Source organism: Strix uralensis, chromosome 2 (genome assembly GCF_047716275.1).
Source record: "Strix uralensis isolate ZFMK-TIS-50842 chromosome 2, bStrUra1, whole genome shotgun sequence".
In the NCBI taxonomy this organism is placed as follows: domain Eukaryota; kingdom Metazoa; phylum Chordata; class Aves; order Strigiformes; family Strigidae; genus Strix; species Strix uralensis.
The window spans coordinates 33983607-34000311 of NC_133973.1; the positions used below are offsets into that span (position 1 = coordinate 33983607).

Below are 16705 nucleotides of genomic sequence, written 5' to 3' on the forward strand. Positions count from 1 at the left end.
TTTAAAACAAAGGAACTCTAAGCAAGACAATGCATTTCATGACTTTTTCTGTCAGGAATAAAAAAGCAGATCGCTGACAATGTTGTGTTTTCAACAGTTGGACATAGAGCCAATCTTGCTCTTAAGCAGGAGCAGAGCTCTAACAGCCAATAAAGTAATGCAGCCTTGAGCAGTGTCACTGCATCTTGTCCGTTATGGCTGACTTAACTCTGTTTCTTTATTATAACACTGATTATTTATAAATGAGGGTTGCTTCTGAGGACATTCTTGAAACAGAACTGAAGTGTAGCTGTTGGCTAGTATGAAAACACACTCATGGATGCATGGGGTAGTGGAAAAAAATGAGACAGTTCTCCTAAGTAACAGCTCTTGCAGGTAGTATTTCTATGATCATACTTCTTCACTGCCTTTATTTTTGCTGTACAAATTAGTTAGTAATTAGCTGTTAATAAAAGTTATTAATATTGCCAAACAGTTAATACAAGAAGTTATTAATATTAGATAATTATTAATATATAACTGAGGAATTATTTTCTGTAGCACTATATAATTATCTTGAAAATGGAAGATACTAACTTTTTGATTATCTGTTGGTTTTGTGGTTTGTATTTTTTTTTCCTTTTTCAGGCATCTATTAACAAGCTAAAAGTGACAGAACCATGGCTCAGTTTCCAACACCTTTTGGGGGTAAGTTGTTTATAGTGTATTCTGAACTATTCTTATGTGTAAAAACTCTGCATAAATCTGTTGCTTTCCAAGTATGTTCTGTATGGAAGTGTTAATGGATAGTGTATCTTTCTGAGATGATAGTTTATTTGATTTGTGATATTTTTGCAGACCCACTAGAGAACACACATGAAATTTTGCAGACATCTCAGAAGAGTCAAACAGAAGAGCTGTGCTGGCATCCCTTTTTTGTGCATTGATCCATTACAGTCCTGCAGTTTGCGGGGCAGATCCACGCCACTCAGCCACGGGCAGCAGGGCATAGCCTCATTCTGCACTAGTTGTGGCTAAGAAGTGGGTATGCTTTTTCTTCAAGGAATCCTGGATTTTTTTCATTCCTAAAAAGTACAGCAGATACCTTTGGATGCTATTGCTTCAGATTTATTTTCCTTACTGTCCCATAACCCATGTTTAGATTAGAACAAAGGTGCCGTGTTTCTTGGCTCTCCATTATAACAGGGGAAAGTATAGCATCTTCAACGTTAGTCTTTTTGAAGGATCCGGGAAGGGCCCTGGTTGTGCAATAGAGACACTACTTTTTGGTATTCATGTGAAATACATTTTTGAGCCCAGTTTTGCAACCAATCTGAAGAAAAATTACAAAGGTAAATTTCAGTGCTGAGACCTAGTAACTAGTTTGGTTCCAATTAAATGTTGCATCTGTTAAGGGCTTTTCTCTGGAGATGCAGATATGATTCTTGTTGTGTGTATATGTACGTGTATATGTATATACACATAAATATGCATACACACACAAAAAAAGTGTGTGTGCATATGTATGTATACAAATACATATATAAAGTCTAGTTTTTGGGATTAGATACAGCTAGGAACTAAATTTGTATCTAGTGTTAGTGTTTCAGTGGGAGACTTCAGGAAACATGCATGCTATTCAGAGTATGTTGTTAGAGAAACCCAGTTCTTGTTAGACACAATTGATGGATGCAGTCTCTGCCAGTCTGAAAAAGTCTGTGAAGCACAACAGAAGAAGAATCTCTTTGCACGTGGTAGCAAGAACAAATGTATAATTGGAAACTGCCATTCAATGCCTCAGTTATCTTTTAAGTCCAGCCCTCTGGGATTAAATCTTGATGCCAGACTTTTTCAGTTTGGGAGTGCAACTGGCTGCCAAAAGCTTTGATCAAATAAATTCACTGGACAGTTTCATGTAGGGTACCATTTTGGGTCATGTAAAAAGTTGTAAATAGCTTCATTTCACCGTGATTTTCACAATCTAAGAGAAGTCATGAGGTGAAAGAAATCTGCTTCTTCAGACTGAAGTATTTCCTTTTGTTTAGAGTTAGGGCTGTGCTTTGCATGCACCCATGTTTAAACATGTACATACATTCTCAATGGAAATCTTGTCTTCAAAGCATTCTTCTCTGCCACCTTTAGCGAGTTCTCATTGCGTTACAGATGGATAGCAGCTTTCTTTTTCCAACTTTATGTATTACCATTTGATCTTGCATCTGTTGTCCAGGATCCTGTTAACTCTAGTACTTGGCTTTAGGAAGGGAGGAATTCACTATTTCTTCTCAAACAACTTTTCTCATCTGACTGCTCTAGTAAGAAGAAGTTGAAATAAGCATGTGGCTAATGTAGTTTCTGGAGTATCTTTAATTTGTAATGTGTGAGGGAAGTTTGTTATGATATTCATATTTGAATCAAGTCTACCAAGTAGCATCATACCTCTTAGAAGAATGACAGCAGAAGTCTAAGACTGTTGTAAAAGGAAGCAAACGGTGTAAAGAAAATTCCAATTTTTATGGAGAAATTTATCATCCTTTCAAGAATGCAACATTTTTTGTTACCTATAGTCACCAAACAAGATGCAGAGAAGATTTATGCAGTCTCCATTTTGGGAGAGCCCTCACTCCAAATGTGCAATATCTGGGATCCCTCTGCTTGTGAATACCAATAATGATGGTTTTGTTTTTATTTCACTTCCTTTCTTTTTAAATAATCTTTCAAGTCAGCTCGGGAAATGGGTATGGAAAGAGCACAGCACTCAATATTTAAATTGGGGTGACTCATTGATATTCCAGATCACTGCTCATTTTAAGGATGACTAATTAAAAAAAAATAGGCATGGTAGGATTTTTATAATTGTTGGGAAGAGTGTGGTATGCTCGACCTTCTGTTGATTTGTCCAGGGGAAGAAAATGCCCATTTCATATATGAGAGCCCAGTGCTTCACTTTTGCAGATGAGGTGATTGTGAAGCCATGTAAAAGAAAAGATGGTTGGAGGGCTTGCTGCTACATTCAAGAATAGCTTGCTTATGAGTCAATTTTGTAGTTTGGTGACTGCCGCCTTTGTATCCAAATATATTGAAAAGCCCCACAACCTCTGTATTGCCATCCAGGATCTGAAGCCATCAGTGACATGTTGGTGTTGGGTAAGATTCTGCTTCATGCCCTCCCATAGGTCTTACTGTTTCCTCAAATAACAGAAGATGTAAAGGAGGCAATGCCAGAGATGCCATTCATAGTGTTCTGACTGAAGAGGCTACTAGGCTTGCTTGGTTTAACATTGGCTCTTTTGATGTTCATATCCCACAAAGGAGATCTACTGTTTCAATAGCAACCAGGTCTCCATCTGGAAGGGTGAATACTGACAAGCATTTGTTCTAGTTACAGGGACTCCAGAGAAGAAATCAACAATTTTTGTTTAAAATAATTAATAGAATATATTTTTAGTTACCTCATGCCATAAGAGCTTTTACTTTTGGGTTTTACTGCCCTCTTTGTGGAAGGATAGGAAGAGCTGGGCTTTTTTATATTGTGGTTTTTGGGGTTTGGGTTGGTTTTTTTTTTTTGTACTGGAGTCATGCATACCTCAAATTGAGAGAGAGCAGGCCAATGAATCATTGCAAATTTCATGCTGGTTTGTTTTTTTTTTCCTCCCCACATTATATTCAAGAAATTCTCCCTCTTTGTGTAAGCTACCACATCCAGCCTTAGGATCTTAGGCTGGAGTAGTCATGTTTCCAATACAGGGAGATGTTCATCTGCTTCTAGTTTGCCTAGACTAGTTGGCATAGTCTGCATATTGGTCATAAAGTCTTAATCAACACCATTCCCTTCCTCCTGTCAGGAGTTCATGAGAAGATGAGGGAGATAATTGCTTACCTAAGTATTGTGTTTTGGGATGTTCATATCCAAAGATGACTCCTGTTTCATTCCCCCCATGGAGCATAGCTATGAAATCTGTTTACAGTGCCTCTGTGAGCTTAATCACTAAAATTCTGGCATTTGGATTAATCTTAAAATGTCCTTTTTTGAATTGGTTATTATTAGCCTGTCTGCTTCTAGAAATACATAGGCTACCTGAAACTGAGATGATAATTTTTACCAAGAATGTAGCTTTTCTTTCATTAGTGAAATCTACCATTGAAAGGAATGTTTTTCTTCCCCATGTCCATTTCCTTTTCTCTCCAAAGTACATTTTGCCACATGAAAGTAGATTTTAAATAGCAGAAATTCATGAGGCAGGAAATTCTCATGTTCTTCATAACTGCTGAGTCTGATTCTGCCTCAGCCTGCAAGCAGTTTGAAATACTTGCTGTAAATATTTGTGGACCTTATTACCTGAGAATTTAGTGCTGAGGCAGAGTGATTGCTCGATCTCCTCTTTATTTTTCTGCAAGTCTACATTTTATCTTTTAATATTACTTCAATAAAACAGTGATTCCATTAACTTAGATGCCTTCATATCATTACATTCCTATACAGTAGGAGTTACAGGAAGGTGTACCAGCGCAGTGTACTTCTGCAGATGTGGAAATCATGATTTTTACTGGTTAGAAATTGTTGAGACCAGCCTGAAACACAGTGTTAGAGTGTTCATTGGAAGTCTCAAGTGGAAGTTGAGATCTGTATGTTCTGATTACACATAATATGAAGGATGAAAGTGAAATATCTGCAAGAGCAGAGAGAGGAGAAGAACTGCTGCAAAAATGAAGGTGGAACTGGAGAAAACGTTGTGGAAGTATGGCACTGTAAAAGGATATTGAATCTCAACATAAACTAAATATTCACCTCCAATTTATGAGTGTGGTGCAAAGAATCTGGTTTGTGTAACATACTCTTACTCGGATTTCTCATTCTCAGAAGAACGAGGAGCATGTTTTTCTGTGCTATTGTTGCCCGTGAAAAATGTTTACTATCTGCTTGAATTGCATTTTTCCTTGACAAGTAAGGAGAGTTCTCTTATAATAGTACAACACCACATAGTACACAACTGATCATTTGAGGTACCTTTTCAGTTAAAAAAACTTGCATTTCAGCTGTATGTGCTCTGAGAGGCAAATGACCTCCCACCCCCTAACTATCTAGTGTTATGAACTTTCTGCATTATATCCTGGTATGAAGGTGTTGTCTTCTAATAGCCCGTTTGTAAGTTTGACTGCACTTTGAGTAGCCTGGTTGTAACTTAAATTTTCTTATGAGCCCGATAAGGGAATCAGTGCTCAGCAGCATTCATAATTTGGTAACACTTAGTTCTGGTAAATTCCTAAGTCCTAACTGGCTGTTTAAGGATTCATGGAGCTTTCATCTATAGACTTTGGATGATCAGCTTCTGTGTGTATGTTGTTTTCAGAGGTCCAGCATGATATGATATAATTACACTCAAAAATAAAAATAGTGTAGTTTTTAGATAGTTTTGCCTAATTATATTCCTCCATTTCTTTTGAACTAGGCAACCTGGATATCTGGGCTATTACTGTGGAGGAGAGAGCTAAACATGATCAACAGTTCCATAGTCTGAAACCAACATCTGGATTTATCACTGGTAATGAAATAGTTTTCATTTCTAATTTCATTTAAATAAATCTTAACTAACGAGCCTAAATATGTACAGAGTTGTCTGGGAGACATTTGGGCATAAGAATTTTAAAAATTGAACAGGTCTTACTTATTTTATATCCCATTTTTCATATGCCTTGCCACATCAGCCCCATCTTTTCTGATATTTTCTGATATTTTTTCTGATATTTACTAGCTATACACCTGGTTTATGCCACTTGATTTTTCTGTAAGTAGGATTAAAATTATTTATAACTGTGGCTCTATAAAGCAGTTCTGTCATGGAGAGCTGGCTGATACAAACCGTAGAGTTAGAATTCAGGACGTGGACTCTCCCTGATGCCTGATAATATAGTGCTTTTAATGTGCTCAGTGAATTAACTCACTGTACTGAGTCTGGATGAGATGGAGTTAACTTTCTTCATAGTGGTCTGTATGGTGCTGCTTTTAGATGTTTTGGCAATGGCTGAACAGTGCTTGTAAAGACTCAAGGCTTTCACTATTTCTCACTCTGCATCCCCTCAGCGAGTAGGTTGGGGGTGGGCAAGAAGTTGGGAGGGGGACACAGCAGGGACAGCTGACCCAAACTTGACTAAAGGGTTATCCCATACCACGGTGCTCAACAAAAACTGGTGGTGGGGGCTGTTGTCTTCCAAGGTAGCCATTGCTTAGAGACTGAGTTTGAGAGAGGTGGTGAGTGATTACCTTTGCATCACTTGTTTTTTTTTTTTTTTTTTCTACTCTTTCACTTATTAAACTGTCTTTATCACAACCAATGAGTTTTCTGAATTTTCTCACTTTTGCTTTCCCTGTTCTCTTCTTCATCCTGCTGGGGGGAGGGAAGTGAGTGAGTGGGTGCTTTAGTTTCTGCCTGGGGTCAACCCACCATGCTAACATACTCATAGATTAAGAAGTCTGTTTAAATAAAGATGTATCAATTTAGCTGAAATCTGTTTCAGAAACTGATTGTTTAAACTAGTGAAATCAGCATGGCTGACCTCTTTAAAAAATCTAAATGGCAAAATTGATTTAAGTTGTGGGAAGCAGAGCTGCAAGTAAAGGAATTGCATTGATCCTACTAAATTTTCATTGAACACCAATAATTTGCTTGGGATTTAAAGGCAATAGGATGCCTACTATTTTGTTTCATTTGATTTTCTTTAGTGCTATCTAAACTCTGATGCTCAGTTGAAATGAAAGGTGTAGAAGTGTTTTACCTTTCTTGTTGTCTGATCCATCAAGAGACTTTCCAGAGTATGAAATCGGAATCAGATTCTTAGCAGAGTCCCATCACAGCCATACATGCCGTCAAGTATACAATTTGATTGCTTCTGCTCCTGTTGCGTGATGGATATGGTACAAAATACTACTGTTTTTATTGACCTCCTTTGATATTTAGTGGTATTTCTAGTGTCTTTACAACTCTCCTCTACAGGCCACAACGTTTCCAAGTGCCTAATCCTTTTGTAATTGTTTTGCTAGCCTTACTTTTAAATGACAGTTAGAAAGTTATTTTGAAATATACCATTGCTTTCTTTAGCAGTCGCTTAGCATGTTCACATCAGGTAAAGACCACTTTATTTAGTTTGGCTAACTGACTTGCATTGTACTTCCAAAAAATATAAGAGAGAGTTTATATTGATACATACTTTCCTGGAAGAAAAAATTTTCTTGTTCTCACAAGACATAAGTTTCCTGCAAAGAGAGCTATTAACAGAGATTAGGGACTGTGAACCATGAGTTTCCCATTACCCTAAATGCTTATGCCCAGTTGGTTTCATGTGGTGCTGACTGTTACAGACTTCAACAGTATGTGCTTGTTGGAAATCTCATACTCTGTTTTGTGTGTGTAGCATTAAGTATTTATGATTTTACTGTTGCTTCTGTTTTAGATATTTTTGACTCATGATTTCCTCTTTCCTCTTACAGGTATTTTTAGCATTTTCTGAAATGATGTCCTATTTATTTTCTAGGTGATCAAGCTAGAAACTTTTTTTTTCAATCTGGGTTACCTCAACCGGTATTAGCACAGATATGGTGAGTATATGGAAGGGGGTGGGAAAATTGCAGTTACATCACAGAGTGATGTTTATGGGTAGGGATTTGGACAGTAACTATATTTCACAGTCTGGAGTTTAAAATCACCAGTTTAGTCCAGTGTGCTTTCCAAAAGTGTACAAGGCAAATATGCTTTTAGTATGTTTTAGCTGAGTGTTTAAGTTACTAGTTCAGTTACTGGAAGTAACATCAGTTACATACTCCTACAAATGACATTTTTGGAGATTTGCAACACTCAAATTACGAGATGCTTTCAACTTTATTAAAACTGTACTAATACAATTGCTAAGCGCAGTAATTAGTATTAAAAATCTTCTAATGGGAGACCCTATGCAAGGCTTGCAAAATTTGTTACAAAAAAAGACTGTCATAGGCTATTTCTATTGTAGTTGGAGATACAGCTTGAAAGCTTGAAATTTTTACTATTCCGTGGTGAGTTTAGACAGACTGGGATCTCCATTGCTGTATAGTACACATCACAAACATTTCTGCAATCTGCCAGTTTCTTCATGCAGGATTGCAATTGTTTCTGCTCCAAATTATGTGACCCTGCCAGACTTGGACATGCTAATTTGCATAGATTATTCATGATTTACATTAATCATATTACTACTAAAACTTCTTTTGGTGCTAGACAGCGTGAAATAATACTGGTTTTTGTTCCAGGTTGGAAAAAAGCAGCAGAGGGATGGATAACTTCCGACAAATCTGTTAACTTTTCCTCTGTTAACTGTTTGAAAGAGAGTAGTTTATTGCAGTTATAAAACTTTTTTGTTGTAGTAAGGACTTCTAAAGGCAAAATCTTGCTCTGACTGGAGAAAGAATTCTTTTCTTGCAAGAAAAACAATTGCTTTGGAAATATGCATGCCTAAAAGAGGGACTGGATCTACATGGCTTTTAAATAAATAGCTTTTTTCTTTTAAAATTATCTTAATCTTACAAATAACAAATTTATTCTGGTTATCTTGTTTGCTGAAGACTCAGTGAAAGTTAAAACGTCCCTTTGGAACTTCTCTTGCCTCTTAATTAAACAAGGAAAGAAGTTTTGTCTTAAACAAGACATCCTTTCTTCAAAAATGTTCCGTAGGCATTAGCTTTAAATAGGTGTTAACAAAACTAAACAGTTGTAAATAGTCTGACTAAAAATCTCTTCCTCTCTGAATTATTCAGTTTTTCAGCCTCTTGAGAGGGAGAGAATCATTCCACTAGTTCTGTAGTTGTCATAGAGACAAGACCTGAACTTGCACATTTTTTTAAATAAAGCTGAACTAAAACTTTTTCATGCTGCCTTTATAAATCATAAAAAAGCATGTAGATATCCCTTTCTCGCTGTCTCTCTTCGTTTTTCAATCACCTCTGAATTAAGAGATGTAAGTATTTAAGTAAAAATCTAGAATCACTTGAATATATTCCCAATTGGAATTACAATTACTAAATAGGAAAATAATTGCATAGTGGTAGTAAGACCCCTTAAAAAGGAAAAAAAAAAAGGGGGGGGGGGGGAGAGAAAGAAGGGGGGGTGGGGGGGGAAGACAGGAAAACCCCCTTCTTTTCCCACAGCTCGAATGATTTAACTCTTCTGATCTATCAGTGGTTGTTTGTAACCTACCACAGATTACTGCTGTCCCACAGTAACAATAAAAGTTAGACTGTTTAGTGGCAAGAAGTCCTTTGCAGCCAGCAAAGGACGTCACAGTCTGTTCAAGACTGCATTGAAAGATGTGAATCTGTTTGTCTTAGCTCCCAGGGGTAAGATCTCAAAGCGGCAGGCACACTTGCTTTCTGGATTAATAACAATATTCTAATGTTGTCTATCTAAATGTCTATTAACATTGATATAGATCGATGAGTACTTTAATAGAGGGAGGAGTTCTGTCTGGACTGATAAGCCCAGAATCTCTGTGAGAGATACGAGCTGCATGAAACTTGTTTTCTATCACTATTCTTTATTTCTTGAATAGATAGAATTGGGTTTTTTTGATAGCATTTGATTATTAGAGGGAGAGAAGGGGAGATACAGCAGTCTTTAAGGAAGGAAAATTGTTATTCTGAGTTAGAGCAACTTGTAAGACTCTTCAAATTAATTTTCTGATCCTAGAAATATGGAAGGGTATGTATGTTGTGTTTTGTAAGTGTTTTCCTATTCTTAATGAGTCTACTTATTTTGAATACAGTTCATGGTATCAATCTGTCTGCAAGATAGGAGCCTAGCATTTGTTTCATAAAGGATTACCTACAGCTGTATGTAGACAAGCTTATGCTAATACAAATTTTCATCTGTTTTGTTGACTATGGAAGTTCTTGTATAGAAAAACAAAACTGGGAAAGAAACTGCAGGGGGAATTGGCCTAGTGAGTGATTGGCCATACTACTTTCAGAGCTCTCTGCCAAAAAAGCAAGTCCTCTATTTCTATGAGTTTCCAAACGTGTTATCTCATGAGTGAGAGAATTTTGTTTGCATAAGTGAGCAGTATAAGGATTTTCACTGTCTTATATTTTAATTTTAATTAAAACTGAATTGCCATTTTTGTGTCACGAAAAAATAACTTCGTTAGAACTTCAAGAAATGCTAGCTAGCTAGTTAGCTGAAGTACCAGTTAGATGTCTTCTGCCTCAAGAGCTGCTCTGAGAATATTATGCAGTTGGTGTAATTGTTTTCTAAGATGAGACAATAAGGAGTATATCTTAATTTCTGCTAATAATCAAAGCTTCCCCAGAATTCATGTTCCTTAAAAATAGTAGCTCCATGGTTTTTAGCCTTGAGAATTCCTGTGTCCCTTCTACTCATCATTCATTTAAGAAAAAGGAAGTCTCTGGGACCTCAGTGAAGCAAATTAGTGGAATTATTATGGTCTGTCATGACAACTTCTTTACTGTTCTACCCTTTACAAGCTTTGGAGTCTGCCAGGCTGGTAATCTATTAAGAAGCCTCTAAATAGGCTTTGAATTGGGACTGCAATGGCTCAGAAGATAACTGATTTTAAGTAGGCAATAATCTGGCTTTCTTCTAAAGCCCTTATGAATGATGGCCTCAAAAAGCATCTTCTATGTAGCTTGTCTCTCTGGAATTAAATGAGAACTAAAATAATCAATGCCATCTGTTTTTCATGCATTTAGATTTACTTATTTTTTCAGGACAGACTAAAGCCATTGGTTGACTTACCTATTTCTGACATATGCCTCCTTCACAACCTTCTTAAATTTGTGTCCAAGTGTGGGAGTGAAAGATTGAGTGGCAATTCTGTGAGTTGTAACTCTTACTGTACATACGTTGATTAAGTGACTGATGCTAAAGACCTAATTTCTCCTCTCCAATTATGGCTGAGTTTTATAATGCAGTATGGGATTGCATAATCTAATATGGGAATGTAAAGCTAAATAAATCCAGATTTTTTTGAACTGCAAGGAGATTTCTTTGTTTTAACACTCTGTGCCATCTTCATGGAAATAGATGTTTTGTAAGCTAATCATAAGCATATTTGTCAGAAAAAAAACTGCATGCTTAGTTTCTGTGCCTCATAAATGCAAAAATAATCAAGTTGTCTTTGCATTCTGCAGAACAGGGGAGAGAAAGGAGGAGGAAAAGATCTGCAGGGGAAGAATTTTGTCAGCACCTGAAACCTAGCATTGTGGTGAAGCCCACTGCTGCTATTCTCATTAGAAAACGCCTGTTAGAAACACAGGCCTGTTCTATAAAATATGATAAATATTTAGTTAATGTTTAATCCATTTACTGCTCTGTACTGGTTCCGGCCAGACCTTAAATGAAACAAATTTAAGGACACTACATTCTTCCAAACTTCATTAGAAGCAGAACAGTGAAATTAGGTAGTGTTTACTGTCAGCCACTCACTGCATTTAAGGTGATGTTTATTCTCAAGTAGCACTGTAATCTAACAGCATGATGCTAGGTTCAGTAATTAGAAATGAAAATTTGTCCTATTTTTGCACTAAAGATTTTGTCAGACAAAAGGTGATTTTTTTGTTAGCATGCAGTAAAAAAGTGTATAAATTCTGTAGTGTGTACATAATTTTTCTCACTGAAATTTGTGCTGTTAATTTAAATAACAAATAACATTGACATAGAGTAAAGGAGTTGAACAGGTCAGTTGTTAAATTAAAAGCTACTGATGATGATGTGAATAGGAGTTGAATTAAAGCCATGAGACTGGTGCACATCAAAGTTTCTTATTCGTGGACAATTAATATTTTCTCATGTAGAATGCAAAGGCTGGAGCGATGAGCTAAGGCCAACTGTATGAGTTTCAGTAAGGCCAAATGCCGGGTGCTGCACTGTGGCCACAACAACCCCCAGCAGCGCTACAGGCTTGGGGAGGAGTGGCTGGAGAGCTGCCAGTCAAAGAGGGACCTGGGGGTGTTGATTGACAGCCGGCTGAACATGAGCCAGCAGTGTGCCCAGGTGGCCAAGAAGGCCAATGGCATCCTGGCTTGTATCAGAAATAGCGTGGCCAGCAGGGACAGGGAAGTGATCTTACCCCTGTACTTGGCACTGGTGAGGCCGCACCTCGATGACTGTGTTCAGTTTTGGGCCCCTCACTACAAAAAGGACATTGAATTACTCGAGTGTGTCCAGAGAAGGGCAACGAAGCTGGTGAAGGGTCTGGAGCACATGTCGTACGAGGAGCGGCTGAGGGAACTGGGGTTGTTTAGTCTGGAGAAGAGGAGGCTGAGGGGAGACCTCATCGCCCTCTACAACTACCTGAAAGGAGGTTGCAGAGAGCTGGGGATGAGTCTCTTTAACCAAGTAACAAGCGATAGGACAAGAGGGAATGGCCTCAAGTTGCGCCAGGGAAGGTTTAGGCTGGATATTGGGAAGTATTTCTTTACAGAATGGGTTGTTGGGCGTTGGAATGGGCTGTCCAGGGAGGTGGTGGAGTCCCCATCCCTGGAGGTGTTTAAGAGTAGGGTCAACATAGTGCTGAGGGATATGGTGTAGTTGGGAACTGTTAATGTTGGGTTGATGGTTGGACTGGATGATCTTCAAGGTTTCCAACCTAGATGATTCTGTGATTCTGTGACTTCCTGTGTTCTAGCCATACACTATGTAAATAGTGCCTGGAGAATCAAGGTTGCCTATAGTGTGATATTTAATCTTACTGCATTTTCATGGCCACATATATAACAGGTAGAGGGACTCTGCCTGTGCTTTAGTAATGGAAAGGCTTATATTTTATAACTCAAAGTATTTGCAGGTGTAGAAGCCACTTAGGTTGAACAAATAAGACTATTATAAATACAACTTGTGTAATTACTTTGCTTAAATGCAAAGATGTAAGAAACACTGTGGCTATTTATTTGAGCTGTTGGAGCCATTTGGTCACTATGGAGCTGACTAACTTCTCCGTATGTTGAGGAATGAGTCGTCTTTGGGAGGACCACTGGCTGCTTGGAGTGCCGTCAAAAATCTGCTAGAACAGGTTTATCCAGATCAATTTCTTTAGCTTTGTTCCTATGCACATCCTCAGCTTGCTAGCCTGTTTTTTACTGCCTGTTTCTGCTGGGCATCTGACAGAATGGCTGAGTGAGTGTTGAACTCAACTTTCATTAAAAACCCCACATATTTTCCTTGTTGAATATTTCTGAAATTTTTTTAGTTGTCTTCAGAAAAGTGTGGTGTCTGCTTGTAAGCATCAGTAAATAAAGCTAATTATCTGTTCCTGGTTTCCATTGTTCTTAATACTCTGTAATTTTATAATGAGGCTGTCTTGGTATTCATACACTACATGTTGGTTTACTTTCTAGGGCAAAATCCACAAAAGGAAGCACTTCAGAAAATACATTTAGCCATTAAGTTTCTGACATTCTAACATTCCAAATACCTTTTGCCTCTTGAATGTTTCAGGTTTGTGAGACTTGCAGCATGTATTTCTCCCAAGTGAGACTTTTAGAAATCTAATGTCACTATTTATAAGTGGTGACTAATGGATGTTATATGAACTGTTTTGGTTGTAAAAAGTAAAAGGCGTATGAAGAAGAAAATGAAAATGTACTGAGTAATACTGTTCCTTGTAAGCCTAAGTGATGACATTGGGCAGCAAAAAATCCATGCTATTGTTGAAAAATAGAGTGGATATTCTTAATTGTCATAGTTAAACTATGAATTCCTTCAAAATGAATTTGGGCTTTTTACAGGAATTTTAAGTTGGTGTAAACATTTCTGATGTAGAGAAAATTTTAGAGAGATGCAAACATGTCTTTTTGAGGTTTATACCTGTTTCATTGTATAGGAAGAAAAATGCTACATACTGCATACATGCAGTCTGTTTGCAGGTTTCCATAGAGTGGCTTGTGGTATATACTCCCCACTGGACAGAAAGATATGATGGAAGCTAATAAACTCTTAGTGTTTTTATGTCCAGAGAAAGCCATTGTGCTTCAGAATGAACAGAACATGGATGACCTCAGTAACAAAATGTGAGAAGCCTACTTTGTGTTTTTAACTATTTTCTAGAAATAACTATACCCCTCATTTTGTAATATACATTTTTCATTAGCAGCTATTGCAGTCTATCCTTGCTGTTGCTTAATACTCATAGGAGAGAGGCTCTTCTGCCTTCACTAGGGTTCTCCCACTCATCTCTGCAAGTTGCGTGAAGACAAAGCCATTGCATCTTCCACTTTAACTTATCCTTCCAGTACATCAGGAGGTCCCAGTGTGTTGCTTGCTCTTTGTGGAAGAGTGATCAGAAGCTGAGACTCTAGAGCAGTGGTGTTCTGCAAGCAAGAGGAGATACCCATTCCAAATTTGTACTTTTCTTGGTCCAGATTTGCCATGCTGGCCTTCCTTCTTCCTTCTGCTGGTTAGACTACTGTATATCAAATCCAACTGCTACAGTAGGATCTTTTTAATTGTTTATTTGTCAAAAGAACAACACACTAAGCGATCATGTCTGAAACTTGAATCCAAATCACATTATGCTGTGTGGGTCCCAGAATCAGTTTTGACTACATTTAGGCTTCCAAAGACTTGCTGGTAGTGGGATTAGAGGAAGGTTTAAAGTTACTGAAGAGCAGGCAGATTTTATGTGTGAATTAAACTTCCCTGTGATACGAAGCTTCAGGAAGCAACACATGGAAGTTCTCACAGCCAAAACTTGTTCAGTGAAGTATATGTATTAATTCAACATCTTTCAGAGAGTGGTGCAATGCGTACTTTTCTTTTTAACTATAAGCCTCAGAGTCTACAGTTTCCTCAACAGACTTTCTCTTTCTTCTTTAAATACTACTGCCAGATTTTCAGTATTATTATTTATCCTTATGACATCAAAATTGATGGATTAAGACAGCTACACTGCTGAAAATGCTGTCTTATAAGTACTGGGAAGGGATGGAGTGTCTCCCTTCTTGGGGAAATGCTACTGGTGATGTAAGCCAGGGGAAACTCTTAAGATGTATGGTTGACCTGTGGCAACCCCTGCTGGGATCTGCCTCTTCGTTGAGTTTTCCTATGGTGTTTTGATTGGGGTGGGAGGGTTTTCATTTTGTGAATGCTTTGCTACTGCATTTACGCAGCTGTCTACTTATTTAAGTATCAATTATCAATAACTGTCAATTTATTGCAGTACTTTTTTGATAACTTTTCACATACTTGCATGAAAGCTTTCCTTGATGGGGATTTAACGAGAAATAAAGCTCTTGTTTAACTAGACTGTCTGGGTCCTTTGTGTTTTCATGTCCATGACATGTAAATGTATGCACGGACTAAAAAAATGTATATTACTTCAATACTGAAATGTGTACTTAATTCTTCAAATAGATGCAAAGATATAAGCATAATATTTAAAACTAAGTTTACAACTAATTACATAATTAATGTGTATTTACTCTGTTTTTCAGTTTGCAATTGCAGGAACTAAACATTCTTCTTCCTGCTTCTCTCCCCCAACCTCCCAACCCTATTCCCTGCTGAGCATGGTTTCTTAACCTTCAAATGAAGAAACAAAAAGACAACTGTTTAAGTCAGACTGCTTTACATGAAAGCCTATTCAAGATCTAGGCTCAATGTTTTATCTTGAAAACCATTGTTTAACTGAAAACACATTTGTGCACTTGCAGATGTAATGGTGTTCAGAAAAGTACCCAGACTTAAAGAACATTTTATTTTAAGTGTAGCTAAAGTGCAGATTTGCAGACTAACTCATCTGATTTGTGTAGTATTATGTAGTTTCATTTGTGTGATTTTGCAAAGCTTTTGTAGAACTACATTCTTCTTCTCTAGATGCTTTGCTAATTCCTCTAAGAGTTGAAAAGTGACTTTAAAAATATTTATTAATCACTCCAAGAAAGAAATCAAGAAGCTCTTGGTTTAGACAGTGTCTTCTTTTGTTACCATTTTTAATCTGGCATCATTATTTTGAGGGGAAATTAAGTAGCCTTGAATATAGATGCCTGCATGTGCACACTCCTAGGTCAGTTCCTGAAGTTCATAACTGAAGAATCTAACTCTGGAAATTGTGTATTTTGTAGGGCTCTAGCTGACATGAACAATGATGGGAGGATGGATCAGTTGGAGTTTTCAATAGCTATGAAACTTATCAAATTAAAACTACAAGGTTATCAACTCCCATCTGCACTGCCTCCAGTCATGAAGCAGCCACCTATTGCTCTGCCTAGTGCACCAGGATTTGGTGAGTTCTTTATTTTCTTCCTTGTTAGCTTGTATTGTAGCAAGCTACGTCGAATTTGATTGTTGTTTCGCAGTTTTTAAAAGAAAGTTCTAGTAAAAAGTACTTCTAAAAGTACATTGACTCAAATGCTGCCACATGCGTGCACATCCTCCAAAAAAAATCTCAATGAGCTTTGAGCACCCAACCATACTGAATAACACAAGTTGAGGTCCTGTTTGCTTCAGGTCTTATACTTCTCTCTGTATGTTCCAAACAAAAGTGTTTGCGGTGAAAAAAGATGGATCAGGTAGCAGGGCTGGTGCATTCCAAAGTGATGGAGTTTTTATCTAAACTGTTGTCACTGGGGGATCTCCAGCTTTGGCAAGATTAGCTAACTTTTTCTTGACTTCTTACAAGTCATGGTAGTAATGAATCCCTCTGCTTTTATTTTATGAACAGTGCTGCACTGGCATTAGCTAGAGCAGCT

At 37.5% G+C, this 16705-nt stretch overlaps 1 protein-coding gene across 5 annotated transcripts in view; it reads left to right on the forward strand.

Annotated features, from left to right (window-relative positions):
- The window catches only part of ITSN1 (intersectin 1), a 148398-nt gene that overhangs the window by 30929 nt on the left and 100764 nt on the right, over positions 1-16705 (forward strand). For 3 of the 5 annotated variants that reach the window (XM_074858259.1, XM_074858260.1, XM_074858263.1), the window contains exons 2-5: positions 628-687; positions 5427-5519; positions 7507-7570; positions 16079-16239. In XM_074858259.1, the coding sequence (XP_074714360.1) occupies positions 660-687; positions 5427-5519; positions 7507-7570; positions 16079-16239 (346 nt within the window). In that variant the 5' untranslated portion in view covers positions 628-659. Of the gene's footprint in view, positions 1-627; positions 688-5426; positions 5520-7506; positions 7571-8257; positions 8962-13977; positions 14027-16078; positions 16240-16705 lie in introns of those variants that run through there. The other 2 variants (XM_074858264.1, XM_074858261.1) reach the window with 2 other exon arrangements.